At 33.2% G+C, this 17,781-nt stretch overlaps 1 protein-coding gene across 2 annotated transcripts in view; it reads right to left on the minus strand.

Annotated features, from left to right (window-relative positions):
- The window catches only part of LOC110032696 (beta-galactosidase 2-like), a 35,213-nt gene that overhangs the window by 7,375 nt on the left and 10,057 nt on the right, over window positions 1-17,781 (minus strand). For both annotated transcript variants that reach the window (XM_020736402.1, XM_020736403.1), the window contains exons 12-16: window positions 1,712-1,881; window positions 1,505-1,614; window positions 1,168-1,277; window positions 978-1,088; window positions 812-907 (exon numbers count right to left, since the gene is read on the minus strand). In XM_020736402.1, the coding sequence (XP_020592061.1) occupies window positions 812-907; window positions 978-1,088; window positions 1,168-1,277; window positions 1,505-1,614; window positions 1,712-1,881 (597 nt within the window). The remainder of the gene's footprint in view (window positions 1-811; window positions 908-977; window positions 1,089-1,167; window positions 1,278-1,504; window positions 1,615-1,711; window positions 1,882-17,781) is intronic.

Consider the following 17,781-nt stretch of genomic DNA (forward strand, 5'->3'; position numbering starts at 1 on the left):
CAATGATGTTCTGTGCAATTCAAGCTGCAATCAGTATCGCAAAGAATCATGTTCATCATGATCGAACTAAACACATTGAGATTGATCGGAACTTCATTTCAGAGAAGATGGACAATGGAATAATTGAATTGGTCTATACTCCTTCTAGAGACCAAACCGCAGACATTCTCACCAAGGCTCTCCCTAAGTCCAATTTTGATGAGCTAACCAACAAGTTGGGCATGTACAATCTGTACAACTCACCTTGAGGGGGAGAGTGGAATTACTCTCATTATTATTTCTTTAATTCTATTTAAGTACTTGCTATATTTAATCATGATATAAAAAGGGTAATTCCTTAATTATTGGTATTTATGTACTTAATTGTATGGAGATTTTTTTCCTCTTTTTTATCTCTTGTACTCATATATTTATAGGTGAATTATCTATGTATTCAGTGAGAAAAAGATTAATTCAAAAATTCACACAAATAATAAAATCATAGTGAAATATGCAGCAATAGCAACAGGTTACGATCATCAATCGAGTAAAACTGCATAAAATTCTTAGTGTGCTTTATATATCGAATAATTTTATTTTCTAATGTTTCTCTCTCAAAGATTATACACCATGAATTAAAACACGCAGAATCCCAAGAAAATCTTCATATTATTGGATGAATAACAGATGACACACACATGCCACATATCTATCATCCAATAGCCCACCCTGAAGACTATTCAGCCTCTACGTTGAGAGTCAAAGTAACTCGCTTCTTCAACTTCAAAACTTTTAACTTCTATTTCTATTTACAAGACGAAATAACACGCACCTTGTACCATGTTAAAGGCTTGTTTGCATCTACGTCGCCCCATTCGGAGCTTTGAGTGAGAGCATGCAGATTTAGAGCCTCCCCTTTCAACCCGACCTATAAACAGAATAAAAATTTTGCTCAACCTGCAACCAAAAGTGGAGAACATAATTCCTAGATGACAAACCTGGTAAGTCCATTTCTGCCATGTCAGGTCTCTCCATCCTTCATCAAGATCACTTAACACCACCGGTCCAAGAATCCCAGCATTCCATGTCTCAAAATGCTCCCCAACATTCTGAGTACAATTCACATTAGTTCATACAAAACATAATCATCAGAACATAAAATGCATGAAAGATCAAACGAAGCATAACTGGAAGCCCAACTGATGCGCTTAAGATAGAAATTGTGTTGCTTCCAGCACGCAACATCGCATTTCCAGAATATGTAAGCCTGGGATCCTGAACGCCGCCATATGACGTACCTGTTAAGGAGCTAATGAGTAGCTGAATATTCAAGTTATTTGATTACATGAACAGAAAGGAAGCACTGTAATTTTATATTAAACGTTTTTCATAACTCTCCTTTACTAAGTTTCACCTACAATTTCATTTATGTCCATAATAATATAAAAATATACATGTAGATAAACTCTGGTTTAGATTTTGTACAGATAAATATGGCCCATCTGCTGCATAGGAAGTCCCTAACCTGATAATTGCCCGTTAATAAAAACGTTCAGAGAGTGACCGGCAGACATTACACTGAGAACAGGATAATATCCACCCTTCAAAAAGCCTTCAGTTTCATTTATGTCAACACTGAAATAAGAGGAGGGTGGAAAGGGCTAAAAAATTCACCACAAAAACTTGTTCATTCAAGATATATGTGCAAATCATCATTATTATATATACTCACTAAGTTGTATACCACAGATAATCAGTGATATCTCTGGTCACATTTATTTGCTCCAATAACCCTGTAGTGGTGAATGATAATTCGTCATTAAAGTTGGTATCGTCATTGTATGATTGCCAAGAGAAACCTCTAAGCCAATTCATTTGCATTAGTGAGGTCTGAGCTCCTACCTGCAACAAAGTGAGAATTTGAAACAGTTAGATGTAAGAAAATGAATTAGTTGTTGCTGGGACAAAATGAAAACAAAACTAAGATGTTAATACAGATATTTACTCTTCGGGCATTTTTATTAGGCCTGGGAATCAATAAATTTGATCATGGACCAATTAGTAAGTCAAAATAAATTCCTGATTATGTTTGCGGATTTGGTTTTTTTTTTCCCTAAGTTTTTTAAACATTTGGTTAATTTATGAAAATAAAAATTAGCTGGTTTCTAGGATGATCAATGATATACATTTAGTTAAGCTTAATTTGCGGGGATTTATTTGTAACTTGTAACTTACCAAATCCTTATTCTATACTATCTCAAACATCAACTTCTCGCCTCTCTTGATATGCATTTAGTTAAGCTTAATTTGCGTGGATTTATTTGTAACTTGTAACTTACCAAATCTCTATTCTATACTATCTCAAACATCAACTTCTCGCCTCTTTACCACTCCTACAACATCTAATGGCCACTAATACAACTTACAAAGTAACCACATCACAACCAACCATGCTTAACACCCATTAATGCAATCGTCCATTCTTCGCCACCAACCTCTCCTCTCACAATCTCATCAAACTCACCACCACAGCTCTATATCATAGAAACTTTCATTTTATGCCATCCTCACTGGATATGAATTATTAAAGATCTAATCACAACCGTGCGCAGCTGCCAACATCAACACTAATGGCACATGCACAATTCTACCTATAATACATGGATCAAACAACAGATACTCATCTTCGACATACTTGTGAAACACCTCTGCTCCCCTCATCACTCTTCCACTTACTCCACATTCCATGAAAAATATCTAGCAATTACCTATGAAAAACCCCCACACAAATTAAACAAATCAAAGTTCAATTCTAGAAAATAATGGTTCTCAAACCATTGTTCAGTTCATGCACCTCGATTGAACTCGTGCTGATCAGCTTGCTATTCTTGTCAAGCCCAAGGATGAAGAAGGCGTATCTTAGATTATTCTTGACGATGTTGTTGACGACAACAAACTTATTGTTAATGGCGTTAATGCTCATGAATCTCTTATCACCTTTGGGGAGATCAATAAGAAAATAGTGAAACTAATCTTCTTTATAAACAGCCTCCTTTAAAATCATTTAGCAGCAGCAGCTCTTTCAGGTTTTGCACCACAAGTCACTGTGAAGACCACCCAACTCCTTGTTACAACAGTAACTGTTGTCAAACATGCAACATTCAGGGTTACAGTCAAGCAATGCCGCACTTTTATAGTGGTTCACTCGAAAACCAGCACATACTTTAGCTCACTAACGCCTCTATCTTAGGGGCTTCATCCATCTACACTTTTGTATTGGTAGGGCCACTAAGGCGCCAAAAACACTCTAGTAGCCCCTCACAAATGCTTGCTTGATAGTGAAAATTCTCACTATAATAGTGGCAGCTTGTGCAATCCCTTTGTAGAATTTAAGAGGAAAAAAACTATCCAATATTCTCACATTAAGCAAATAAAGAAATATAGATATAACTCAGACTAACCTTCATACAATTGAAAAGAAATTCAAATCATCATGACAAAAAGGAAAGAAATAAACACACAATAGTATATAATTAAGGGAAAACAATTTCTCCCCCACAAATGAAATAACGGACCCACAGTTTCCTAAACTGTGGGTGGACCCATGTTGTCCATAGTTATATGCATGTCAACACTCCTGCTCAAGTTGGGTTGTATATGTCATACATCCCAAACTTGCAGCTAAGAAGACTAAAGTGGTGTCGATGAAGACCCGAGTAAGAATGCTAACAATCTCATACTAAATTGTGATATAACATAGATGGACAACCCCTCTATTGACCTTTCTAGAGATGAAGTGCCTGCTGAACATCTTAATAGTGCTTTTGTTCTCCATGTGAAGTTTCACTAGTAGTTTTTTTTAGCCACATCCCTTCACAAATTCCTAGGTCAAGGACACAATACTCAGATTTTGCACTACTTCTTGCCACTATAGCTTGTTTTTTACTTCTCCAAGGAACTAGGTTACCTCATACAAATGAACATAACCCGTGGCAGATCTATTGTTAGTCAATTCTCCTGCCAAATTAGCATCAGGATAGATCCCAATGTCATAGTTCTCAGTTTTCTTGAATATCAATTCACATCCTGAAGTCATCTTTAGGTATCGTGGGATTTGAAAGATGGCTTTTAGATGATCTTCATTTGGATCGTTCATATGTTGGCTCACCATATCCACAGAAAAAACAATGAAAGGTCTTGTATGTGACAAATAAGTTTCTCCATAAGTCTTTGATACCTCCATACTAGAGTGTTACCCGCTCCTTTTGATGCTCGTCGATAGTGATCCATAAGAGCATGTTGATTTGCATCGTAAAATTAATGTCTCCTTTTAATAAGTCAAGGATATATATTTTTTGCGATATGACAATACCTTCTTTGGACCTAGCTACCTCCATTCTCAGAAAGTATCTTATAGTTTCGAGATCTTTGACCTCAAATTCAAAAGTTATTATTCTTTCAATTATTACAAGTTTTCTTACATTATTGCCTGTAAGAACAATATCATTTACATACATAAGTATGATAAAGTCAACATATAGAGGATTGAAATCATGAAATCGTTGAAGTAGTATAGCTTCCTGATTGGTACCCAAATCTAATATTCTCTCCAACGCTCTACTTGTATGTTAGATTTAGGATAATATGATTGTTTTCAAAGAAAGTGGCACACATGGAGTTGAATAATTTTGTGTTTCTAAAAAGTAGTATTTATACCGTTTTTTGTTTGAAGAGTAGCTCACAACAATGCATTTGATTGACCTAGATCAAGTTTGTTTTGATATGATTGATATAGATGAACAAAAAAAAATGCAAACAAAAATTTTAGTGTTAGGTTAGAGGTGAAGGACTGAAAATCAGGGTAGGATTTTATGAGGGTGTGGGTGTTGAGAGGTTTGTTAAATTTTAACACTCTTTGGACATCCTATTTATGAGATAAGTGAATGTGGGACTTTCCCCAGAAATGTTTGGGTATATTGTTAGTAAATATAATTGAATGGGTCACTTCGAGATGCTTGTTTTCTCTCTCAACCACACCATTTTGTTGGGGGTGTGTCAACACAAGAGTTTAGGTGAATGATGTCATTTTTTAATAAAGATGGGCCGAGAGTGGAGTTATAATAGTCTTCTGCATTAATGGTTTTGAGAACCTAAATTATTCACAAAAATTGGGTGAGAATCATACTATGAAAGATTTCAAATATGTTGACAGTTTAAAATTTTCTTTCATAAAAAAAGTTCAAGTGGTTCTAGTGTGATCTTCAATAAAGATGACAGCATCTAGCCCTACTAGTTTTTTTAATTTTTAAGGTCAGCAAGATATCAATACGAATCATGAAAAGGAGATGTGTTGGTTTATATTTTATGCTTGGGTACACTTGTCGAGTATGCTTAGCAAGTTGACAAGTTTCACACTAAAAAGAACTAGGTTTTTTTTTGTTGAAAAACGAATGTGGATATAATTTTTCAAGAAAATAGAAATTAGGATGCCTATGCAAAAATACCATAACATAATTTGACTCTCATAAGAAATAGATTCGCATACAAGACTTGACTCAAAACATTGTGAATGGCGGGACAACTCTTTGAAGATGAAGTCCTAGTAACCAAATAATCATGATGCATGTTGATTTTTTTTTGTATATTGTGACGCGCCTACCACAGATTTTACAGATTTCTATTTAAATAATCCGATATGATTTAAAAAATAATATACTACCCTGAGAGCAGAAATATTACATTGAAATAGATCTAATCATTCAAATGATAAATATCTTTAAGATATATAAGTTTACATTAACCAGAAAATTTTCACCTATATCATGCGCGTAAGATAGAATTCATTTTAATTATGCAATCAAGTATCCCTATTAGGGCAAGGCAAATCCCCATAATTAATTACACATAGAAGTTATGAACTCCTGAGAAAACTCTCGATTAAAAAATTGACTTCTATCATTTAGGATTTCATGATTGGATATCCCAAAATTAGTGTTTTAAGATTTTTAATGGATAGATTCAAGATTTGAAGATATTGTTTATGGAATGAAGAGTTGAGACTTACAGTTCAGTGATAATATATCATGAAAAGGCCCAGAAAAGGGAATAACCAATCCTGGGAAGAAGATATACTCTGAAGATTGAAATTAGGAAATCATTTTAGGAGTTAGGTTTGGTGGAATTATGATAAAGTCAAAAAGGAGTTTAGAATGGATTGGGTTTGTTGGATTTGGGCAGAATAAGTTAGGTCTAAATGTTTAACTTGCAAGGTTTGAGTTGAAAAGTTTGATTTAAACATTAGATGTGAAATGTTTGAGCAGAAAGATTTGAGTTTAAAAATTTGAATTGAAAGATTTGAGCTGAAAATATTTGAATTGAAATGTTTGATTTGATTTTTAGATAGAAGTTGAATGCCTAAACTTAAAAGAAATCTAAACTCTTTAAAAAGATTAAATAAGTGGTAAATTTAGGTATGACATTCCCGATCAAGATAGGCACAATTTTTTGTCATACCGAATTCATTGATAGCCTTAGACTATTAACCAAACAGAAAATTAGAGGTTTCTAATATTCCTATAGTGATGGCAAGTGTAGTTTTTCTTTACTATTAGGTGGCTAGAGTGCCCTTGTCAGTAACCATGGGCGAGTTATTTCATCCTAAGGCATCTGCATAGTTAAATGGGGCTATTGGCTTGGGGTTTCTATATGTCTTAGTCCTTAACACTAACTAAAAATACCTAGTAATCTAACATAGGCTTCTATGCTCAGACTATTCCAGTGGTGTGTATGAACCTATGTTTCATTTCTAACTTGGCTAACATGGGCTTTATATTAAATCTGCCTAGGTGTGATTTCAATTATAATGTTGAATTTTAATTGTTAATTTTGATTTGGATAAATTTCCTAGTTTGTCAATAAAAGAGAATCAAACCTTCTATGTTCAATGTTTTGGGATTTCCTAGATTCTTTGGTTTTCTAGCTCTCCATGAATGCCACCTGATTTTTACGTATTAATATATTCAACACTTATAATTTTTGTTTTACATGCATAACATTCAAATTTTAAACATCACCTCAAAAATATTTATTTATTAAACACATTTTTTCATGCATACATTCATCACACAAATAAAATAACGATATAATTATGGAAGATTAGGTGTCACCTATATAAATACATAAAGTATTTGCATGCATACCAATCAATTCTTAAATCTATTTGCATGCCTAACAATTAAGCTTCATACATGTCACTTATGGTTTTCATATTTACACACATAACATTCAATTTCAACGAATTCACATATATAACCCTTAAACTTTCATGTTTGCATATATAAAGTTTAAATCTTATAAACTTTCATCTATAAAATTGAAACTTTTATATTAACACACATAAAGCACTTAATTCCAATGGTGGATTTATATGCATATGAGATACTTAAGTTTACGTATTTCTCATGTAAACATATGAGACATTGAAGTTTAACCCTCAATTTTTATGCATTTACCTATCCAACACCTAAACTTTAACGTTTGCATACATACCACTTAATTTTTTTTTTTTATTATTTATAAATTTATATATGATATTTAAACTTTAAAGTTTTAAGAGCATAACACTTAAAATTTTTTTATAAACTTCATAAATACAAATTTTAAATTTTTACAAACATATAACCTGATTTTTTTATATAAATTTACACAAAACATATAAACTTCAAAAATTTGCACACAAACTTACTTTTATTTTATTTTATTTTTTTAAATTAACTTACAGATAAAATGATACGTATATAAACATGAAAGTTTGTTGAGCATGAAAATTCACAAGTTCTATATATGTAATACATGAGAGTATATGCGAATTTTCCAAAGTTATACATATAAACACATGAGAATTAATCTCACATAATAAAACTACAAGAGGATTTACTTCATATAATGAGAATACATGAAAATTAACTTCACATAAAGAAAATTCGCATCAACATGAATTTTACATAAATAATAAATACATGAAACTGAACTTCACATAAGCAAATTATACATGAGAAATTCTTTAACTTAAGCAAAACACGTGAAACTAAATTTCACATGAACACATGGAAAAGAAACTATACATGAAAACATCTTTCACATAAACAAACTCTACATAAAATTATAGATGAGAGTTAAATTCCCATGAGCAAGCTATACATGAGAACTAACTTTCATATAAGAAAACTATATATGAAAATTATCTTTTTTCACATATTCAAGTAAAAAACACATGGTGCAAACCTATACATGAAAGTTATTATTATTTTTTTTTATCTCATACTTAGTAATAAAAACATAGGGAAAAATATATGTGAAAGTTATTTTAATTTCATATACTTAACAAATTGAGAAAATTCATGGAGAAAACACATTGAAATTATTTCAATTTCATATATTTAACTCTCGGAGAAAACCTTGTTACCTTGCAACCACTTGAGAAACGGACCATCATTTGATGCTCACAACCGAGAGAGAGAGATAGACCTAGTGGAGAACACTGAGCAGGAGAGACCAAGTGTCTGTGTATGGGGAGATTGAAAGGAGACGGAGAGACCAAACAGGAGGGAGACTCTCATGTCTCAGAGACCGAGCAGAATGATTTGTTTTAATGTCGAGAGAGAATCGTTCAGGGCGGGAAGCATTGGAGTTTCTCATGATTGAGCTAAACAAGTGATTGAAGATTGAAGTTCAAGATTTCTGAGCCTCATAAATAAAATAACTAGAGACATAGGCAGGGGATTTATGCAAATATTTTTAAAAGAGTTTGATTTGGGATTTCTAGGAGAGTAAGCCACAAAGAGGACCCATAACAAACCTAAAAAGTTGCCAAGAGAAATCTAAGATGGTGCAATAAATTCTGGTGCCTTAAAGGCTGAGAAGTTTTGATTTATGTTTGAGTCATGGGAGTTCAATGACAACATTAAGATAGGAAGCACAGAGACTCACACCCATCTTACATTTACTAGGCAATACATTAACCTATTGAACAAAATGTGCCATAGTAGATTTATTGAACCCTAAACACATCACATTCCTTAAGAATATGATAATTTAAGTTTTTTCTCTCCTAGAAGGCATTTATGAGTTTTCCCACCCCTAAAACCATTTTGAGCTTTTCGGTTGTACTAGGTGGAAGAAACCCCAGGGGATATAACACCTCACCCAAACAACAACCAAAGCAGTCTAAAGGCAATGTAGGAAAACTTGACGTCCAAAAGACTGAAAAGCTTTAAAAGCCTAAAGATAGTGTTGTTATGCTTTGTGTCTTTAAGGCAAAAGTTCTAAGGATGGTAATATTAAACTTTATTCCCTAAAAACTAAAAATCTTTGAAAAGCCTAAAGACGGTGTTGTTATGCTTCATGTCTTTAAGGTTAAGAGTCTCAAAATGGTGGAATAAAGATTTGTGCCATATAGACTAAAAAGTTTTGAAAAACCTAAATTGATCTTATTATACTTCTTGACTTTCAACCAAAGGGTTTAAGGATGTTGTAGTGAGGCTTCGTGTCCTAGACTGACCTTAGATTGAGAAGTTTTGAAAATCCTAAAGTCTATTCTATTATGTTTCACATTTTTAAAGCGAATAGTCTAAAAAAAAGTGCAATTAAGCTTCTTATCGTATAGACTAAAAAGTTTTGAAAAGCCTAAAGTCGGTGCTATTACTCTTTGTGCCTTTAAGGTGAAGAGTCTAGGAATGGTGCAATTAAGCTTCATGCCCTATAGACTGAAAAGTTTTGAAAAGCCTCAAGACAGAGTTGTTACGCTTCGTGTCTTTAAGGCGAAGAGTCTAGCACAGTCTAGTTAAGCTTTGTTCCTATAGACCGAAAAACTTTAAAAGCCTGAAGATGGTGCTATTATGCTTCGTGTTTTTAAGGCAGAGTCTAGGGACAATTCAGTTAAGCTTCGTATCTTATAGACTGAAAAGTTTTTAGATTTTCAGTTTTCAATTTTCAACTATACGTGGTAAAAGAAACCCTAGGGGATCTGACACCTTACCAAAGTAACAACCAGAACAGTCCAAGGACAATGCAATGAAGCGTGACATCTTAAAGATTGAAAAGTTTTTTATTTTATTAGAAAACTTTAACAAAATAAAGTCTTAAAGCTTACTCATTAAATAAAATTTAAAGAAGTTAAAATGACAAAAGGTTTAAAGAAATCGGGTGGACCCATTCCAAGATGAGATGAATGGAGGGAACAACAAGAAAGAGAAGTAGTTACATATTTTATTTGAATTAATGAAAAATATAAAACATTACTCCAATATCTAATAAAATGGGTCTCAGCAATTGCTACACCCTCATCTTCGTTATCCAATCGATTGCAGCCATTGTACCAAAATAAATCATCAGCCACCCCGAATCCAAGCCACCCATCTCTATCACTTCCCTAAAATTAATGACCTCACCTAAAAACATGCAAGCTCTTAAGCAAATATCGAGGCCTTCTCTGTGACTAAATCATAAAAAGCACATGCCCAAGACTCCAACTGTTGTTAGATTCCTCTGTGAGCTCTATAAAAGTTTTAGAGTGTTGAACCTTATTAGATAGAATATCCCTATATCATTTTGATAACTTGTCACATAGACTCTTCTAGATGCGCTATCACGTCCTCTATCTATCTAACAGACAATGGTGATTGTAGACACTCCTTTGAACCGTCTCAATTTTTTTTGGCTTGCCATAACAACCAAATGTACAAATACAGTTATGTCATTGGTTGAATAACATGCCCAATTGCCTGTGAGGGTAATGTGCCTTATTAAAACACTTTTATCACAAGTGAAAAGTGATAATCATCAGTTTACCCAATAGGACAACAATTATAAATCAACAACCAATTAGTGTTACTTGTCAATATGCTATTGGTTTAGAAAAGCTAATATAACATATAAGCATTAATTATGTGAACCTCACCTGAGCAACAGAAGGACCTAAAAAAGTCACGTGATAACCATACGAGGCATTTTCTGTCCGGACTCCTGACGTAGCTCTACATGTCGCGGAGGTTATTCATGAGTTATTTTGAGGTTATTTCTGGGTTATTTTCAATAATCCCGAAATAACCCAAAAATAACCTAGAAATAAAAACCGAGGATTAGTTCTGGGTTATTTCGGGATTATTGAAAATAACTCAGAAATAACCTGAAAATAACTCAGGAGTAATCTTTGCGGCACGTAGAACTACGTCAGGAGTCCACACAGAAAAATTAGGCTAACCATACATCAATAATAACAGCAAGAAGTCTTTATACTACTAAGTAGAGTCGGCTACATGAATCTTTCTTTTCTATTGTTCTATTAAATGTCATTTTTGAACACTACACCCGGGTATCGATGTAGCAGTCTTTGCACATTTTTTACTATATTCTGTCATACAACACGTTACTTCTCGGGGACGCCCTAGTATTTACACAATAATTTAAAGGATTCATATCATACTTTTAAAGAAATTCAAATTTTCTTAAAAGGATTTAGAAAAATTCCGAGGAGGTTTTGAGAAAAAAATTGAACAGTTATTGAAAAGCAAACTCTAATGTAAATATCATTTTGTTACATAAAAATATTTTAATAAATTAAAAAATTCAAATGCCCTTTATAATTCTCTAAAATAAAGAAAAAATTATAAGCAAATATGAAATTACATATTACATTTTAGAAGGTAGATAGTCTTTAATTTAAAGACATAATGGCTGATTTATTTCAATCAGAAAAAGGCTCAATGCAATTGCTTTGGAAAAATGATCCAACATACCTCAAACCAAGTTGCTTTAAGAGGTAGGTAGTGCTTACATATGGAGCATCATCCCTACCACGATAATTACTAAAGAATTTAAGAGTGGCATTGTATGCCTGAAGAAGCACATCAAAGTATGATGTTGCTATCCTACACATTCTAACCAATCTTACAATGTAAATAACAACACCAAAATACCGAAGACTTCAATAATAGTATAAGGTTGTGGTTGTCTATTGAGGAGTGTCTCCTAAATTGACCATGTTGGTGCAATTAAAACTCTAAGTAAAGATGAACTTCTTATTGACTTCTACCTACAATTTTAAACACTTCAATGCTAAGGCCTCACCGAAACTAAATAAATTAAGATCTTAGATTGGCATCCTTGGGTCAAGACTCCATGATAATTAAATTCCTAGAGCTAATATTGGCTTTGTTCTAACAGCTACAAACTAAGGCCCAAAACATAATATAAGTAGATCAAAATCCTACTTCATCATCTGGGCACCAAGACTTAAGGTTATTGAAATCGTGTGGTCTTATTTAGCTAAGGTTTAAGGCTACTTGAGCCAATAAGCCCACTAAAAAGCCAATAATGCCACTTTCCAAGCTAGGCTAAGCTTAAGCATACGCATGTGTGGGATTAGCGAACCAAAGCTACATTCATTCATCACTCATCCTGCAATCTCCTCTTCGAAACATGATCCACTATGATTCCTTCTCCTATCACAAATATCATCTTCTCTCCATGAATTCATTATTTTCTTAGAATTAAAGTATCAAGATGTTTCAAAAGACATATAAATCATACTTGGATCATTGTTCATCGCTTTTTATGGTAAAATCTCACAGGGCCATTATTTTCAAATTAAAGTTTCAATAGCTACAAATTCTACTGCCACTAAATTAAAGTTTCTAAGACAACAATTTTTTGCCGCCATTACGGTCAGAAATAAATAAATAAATAAAAAGACTTCGTAAGATGATTATAAGGGAAGTTTGTTAATAGCTAACTTATTGTGAGCTTAGATAGCGATTATGAATCAATTAAGAGCAAAAAACTTCATCCACTTGGTGACTACAAATCATAATATTAATTTACATAGCTCGTATTTGATCCCGAGAATATAGTTGTGTAAAAATTATAAAGTTTATGATTAAAAAATTTAAGCAATTAATGTTGGGATTCTACGCAAGTATACGTATCGTTATCAAGTAATAAAGGACTTTCTATTTAAGCCCCGAATATCGATTCCACGGGGAATTTAAATTTGAAAATTTGAAATGATAAATTTACTAGGAAATTCACAGAAAGTAAAACGAAATTACTGTCATTAATTTCGAATGGTGATGTATGATTAAAACTAAATTATTTAACTATTAGCAAAACTTAAATGAAAATTTTAAACAGTAACTACTAAACTATTAAACCATGTTTATGTGATGAAGACTTCTTATGTGAAAAGCATATTTCTCACTTCAATGAGGTTTTGATGAAAAGAGATGAGATAAATGGTTTAATATGTATTGTCCCAAATAGAAGCAGTTTTAATTCTCTACCCTGATACAGTGTTATAGAAAATCATTGGCTAATCTCAGGTTTAGTCCCTAAATCTGTGGCTAGGCTATAGGAGGATACTGGCTCCCACTCCAGAGCTCCTACTTCCCTTCACCTGAAGGTTAACTCTCGCTTTAGTTTTTAAACACTAAGACCGAATTGAGATTTTAGTCTGTCACCCTAAAGATTCTCCAATTTTACACCCAACAAAGTATATTTCCCTACTTATTTGCACTTAATTTCATGAACGAAATTCTCATTCATGGAATCAAATGTGATCCTCACTCTGTTGTAGAATTCATACTTCATTTCTTGGATCATATGTTTCACAACACATTTTACCAATTCAATTGGTCAGATCAAAAAGTAAATTAAGTTCGGAGTTGAAAAATCATCATAATTTATTTTATATTTTAATATTGGCACATCTATATTATCTCATTATTTCACCATATCTCAGAGTGAGGAGAAAGACAAAGGAAATTACTCAGACTTCATGAGAAAGATAAAACAAAACACAAATTTCATATATAAAACAAAGTTCATACAATACTAATAATACTAATAAACAAACAATTAAATAAACAATATTTATATGAAACTCATTCTCAAAGCAAATCCCTTGTAGTCTCTCCCAGGAAATGTAGGAAGAAGAAATCTCGCACTTTTCTCCTTCTCCATCACTTTTAGAGAAGAATTCACACTTAATCTCACCACAAAAACTCTAAACTCTTAAAAAAAACTAACAAATAGACTCCAAAATGGTGGTGAAATGAAGATGGAAATGAGAAATGACGCTAAAGGAATGATGTGGAACGAAGAGAAACCAAGAGAGAGTCCAAGAGAGCCCTTTTTCTGATGAATTTCGGCCCCTAATAGAGCCTAGAGTCGGTTCTACAATAAGTGCATCCAAAAACTCTTCAAAAAATGTCCAAATTCATTGAATCTTCTAGAAACAGGGTCTGCACCGCCATAGCGCCGTCGACGCCAGTGTTCCGCCAATTAATTACTTACTCTCTGTCAAACGGCGTCGTCGGCACAGCTTTTGGCGCCGTCGGCGCTGAGCAACTTTTCATATTCTTCATTTTGACTCCAAATTTTATCATAGTTTGTTGTTTCTGGCGCCGTCGGCGCTGAGCAACTTTTCATATTCTTTATTTTGACTCCAATTTTCATCATTTTTGCTTCATTTTTGCTCCAAGTCTTAAAAATCAACAACCTACAAGAAAACATGAAAAATATCTTCCATTAAGATGCAATATCACCAAAAATGAGTATAAAATATGGGTCTAAAAATGCATATATTTTTGGTGTATCAATATTATTTCACTTCAATGTCTTAAAAAATGACATTAAGCTAAAATACAAATAAAAATATCACTTTGCATATATTGACTTATCATTTTTACTAGTCAAATAGCTTAGTGCGCCTAATCTTAAGTCTACAGGCTTTTACTTGGCTCTTATCCTATGCTCCAAACAAACAAGATCTCACAGTTAGCCAAAGGCTTTGCTCTACTGCTAACTTTTCTTTTCAACTTCAACAAAAAAATGATACCAAAGTCAACCCAAAATTCGATAGCAAAACAAATTTTTATTAAGCCAAAAACAAAGGGGTTCACAACAGGAATTTCCAACAAGGGCGAGGCAGGACAACCGGTGGACAACAGTGAGAGGGATTGGGATAGGTGGTCGCAAGCAGACAGGGACTATGGGGCATATGATTGTAAGAGGAAGGGGTATCAGAGGGTTGGTGGAAGCACATGAGGGTTGGAGGGTGATGCCAGCAGCAGGTGGGGATGCAAGAGAGACTTATGACAATAGTTGGTGGTGTTGTGGGGGTTCGGCGGTAGTAGTGGGTGTAGAGTAGGGCTGATGGTAGAGAAACAAGAAAAATGGGTAGCAAGCAGGAGTGAGTAATGGATAATGGATTATATGGAGATAGTCACCACATTGGAGCAGGATACAATCGAAGCAAGGGAAAACACCAACAATAAGAAATATGAAATCAGAAAAAATTAAAACCCTAAACAACAAAATAGCATATTTATAATAAAGGATAACTAGGAGTAGGGAGGCCCCTCCCCTTGGGTGGCAAATCCAACCCTACTTGGACCGGTCAGTCCCAACAGCAACATGGCTAACCAGCTGATTCAGCCTACCAATCCTCGTGTCATAGATGCAAGCCTTTAGCCAAGTCCTCAAATATAAAATTTATGATTAAAAGGATTTTTTGCCGACTATATCGGCTTCATGCAACCGAAATGCATGAATACATCTAAGCTATTGCAAATCTCATTTACGCCAACAACCTCAAATATAAAATAATCAATTTAAGATCCTCATATGAAATCCCGGAGTTAAGGATCCACGTTGTCTAATTTTTTAGAGATAGTTAAGATTTAATTTGAAAATTTTGCATGGACAATAGACCCATCTAATATAAAATAAACAATTTAAGATCCTGATATGAAATCATGAAGTTAAACCTCAAATATAAAATAATTAATTTAAGATCCTCATATAAAATCCCGGAGTTAAGGATCCACATTGTCTAATTTTCTAGATATAGTTAAGACTTCATTTGAAAATTTTGCACGGGTAAGAGACCCTTCTAATGAATTAAGGGTATGTTTGGGGCAGCTGCAGCTTATTGAATAATCTGCTGATAAGCTGATTAAAAATAATATGTTGATAAGCTAGGTGCGATGGCTATTACAAGTTTTTATTTTTTTAGAAAAGTCAGACCGCCGCCAATAAGCTGCCACCGCACTTAGATAGGTGCGGTGAAAACGTTGTTTTCTGCGCTTTGAAAATGCATAAGCTGCCAAAACACAGTTTACCCACCGCACCAAATAAGCTGCCCTAAACGGGCCCTAAGACTCAACCCCACCCCAAAATAAAGCCAAAACTTCACATTTAAAATAAGATGGCTATGAAATTAGTAATAAGCTTAGACCCAAGGCATCATTATATCAAATTTCTTACAAATAACTAAGTTTTTTCTTTGAAAATGATAATATACCCTTCAAACTTTGATGCTTTCCCATAATTGCTAAATAGAAGTCTCCGTGTCATAACCAAAAAAGTTCCCAAGAATTAAAGATTGATTACCAAGAAAATCTTTAAATAATGGAAACAAGAAACCTCGTAAGAGTTACTCATCCTTCCCAAAACCTATTCTCATGTCTTGGATAACTAAAAAATATTTGACTTAGCCCAATGACCTTGTTAATCATAAGTGTCCTCCAATTGAGAGAAATAATTAACCTGAGGACTTCTTTTCATTGGAAGTTTTGACACCAAATATAATGAAGCTTTGAACTAGGCTAAGCTATGTTTAAAATTGCACAATTAGGTAGTGAGGCATTTTTTGTTCGTGAAGCAAGACATAAGCCTTAAAGTAATTTGAGGTATAAGCCTCAAATTTAAAAGATTATGTAAATTAATAAATATTTTAGAAACTATAAAATATGAAAAAAAATAATATATTAATATACCAATTTATTAACACATTAGAAAGTAATATATCAGCATTCTAACCAGGTAAAATGCAATAAATTGCATAAAATTAGATGCAACATTAATATCCAAACATCAAATTATGAAAAAATATTGGTTATATAAACATTAAACTATCAGAGTAGGCCAAGATATTAAAATAAAATGTTCAAACATCAAAACATTATAATCAAAATAAATTCTACATTAATCTTTCTCTCTCACTCATGCTACCACCCACTTGAACCAAAAAAATAAAAAATAAAAAATAAAAAAGGAATATAACAAATCACCAAGAATTGAATTTTAACTTTGAAGCCTCTATTACTCTCATGACCCAATTGAGAATTATCAGCTTAATGAATTGCTTAACTAGCGCTTTATACTTAGTTGTACCTACATTCTCTTATTCCTTATTATCTTTAATGCTAACAATTTTTTATCTTTAATGAATAATCATTAAAAAATATTAATTAAAACATTAACTATGTTAATAATTAGAATTTCAACTACACCAATTTTTATAGATACATTTTTTTAGTTCTAATTATTTAGGGATTGTTTGGGGCAGTTGCACTTTAACAATAATCTGTTGATAAGCTATTGATCAACAACTGATCAGGATAAACTTACTGACTGTTAGGTTTTTGTGTTTGGAAAACAATGAATTTGTAGGTATTTCTGGATAAACGACCATTATACCCCTGTGCAGAGCGTTTTTTGTAAAAAACTCGTCATAGCTATACATTTGATAGTTTAGAAGCAAAAACTACTTCATAACAATAACAAAAAAGGATATACTCCTCACTTAAGATTGAGTATCAAGATTCCTAAAAAAGAAAAAAACTATTAAACACGAGCAGCATCATCCTCCAGGGATACCATCGAACCACGATCATTATCGGTAGTAAATTTTGCTGACTATCAACCAGAAAAGAGACAGTACCACTAGCCAGAAGCACAACA

This window comes from Phalaenopsis equestris, unplaced genomic scaffold (assembly GCF_001263595.1).
Source record: "Phalaenopsis equestris unplaced genomic scaffold, ASM126359v1 Scaffold001009, whole genome shotgun sequence".
Lineage (NCBI taxonomy): Eukaryota > Viridiplantae > Streptophyta > Magnoliopsida > Asparagales > Orchidaceae > Phalaenopsis > Phalaenopsis equestris.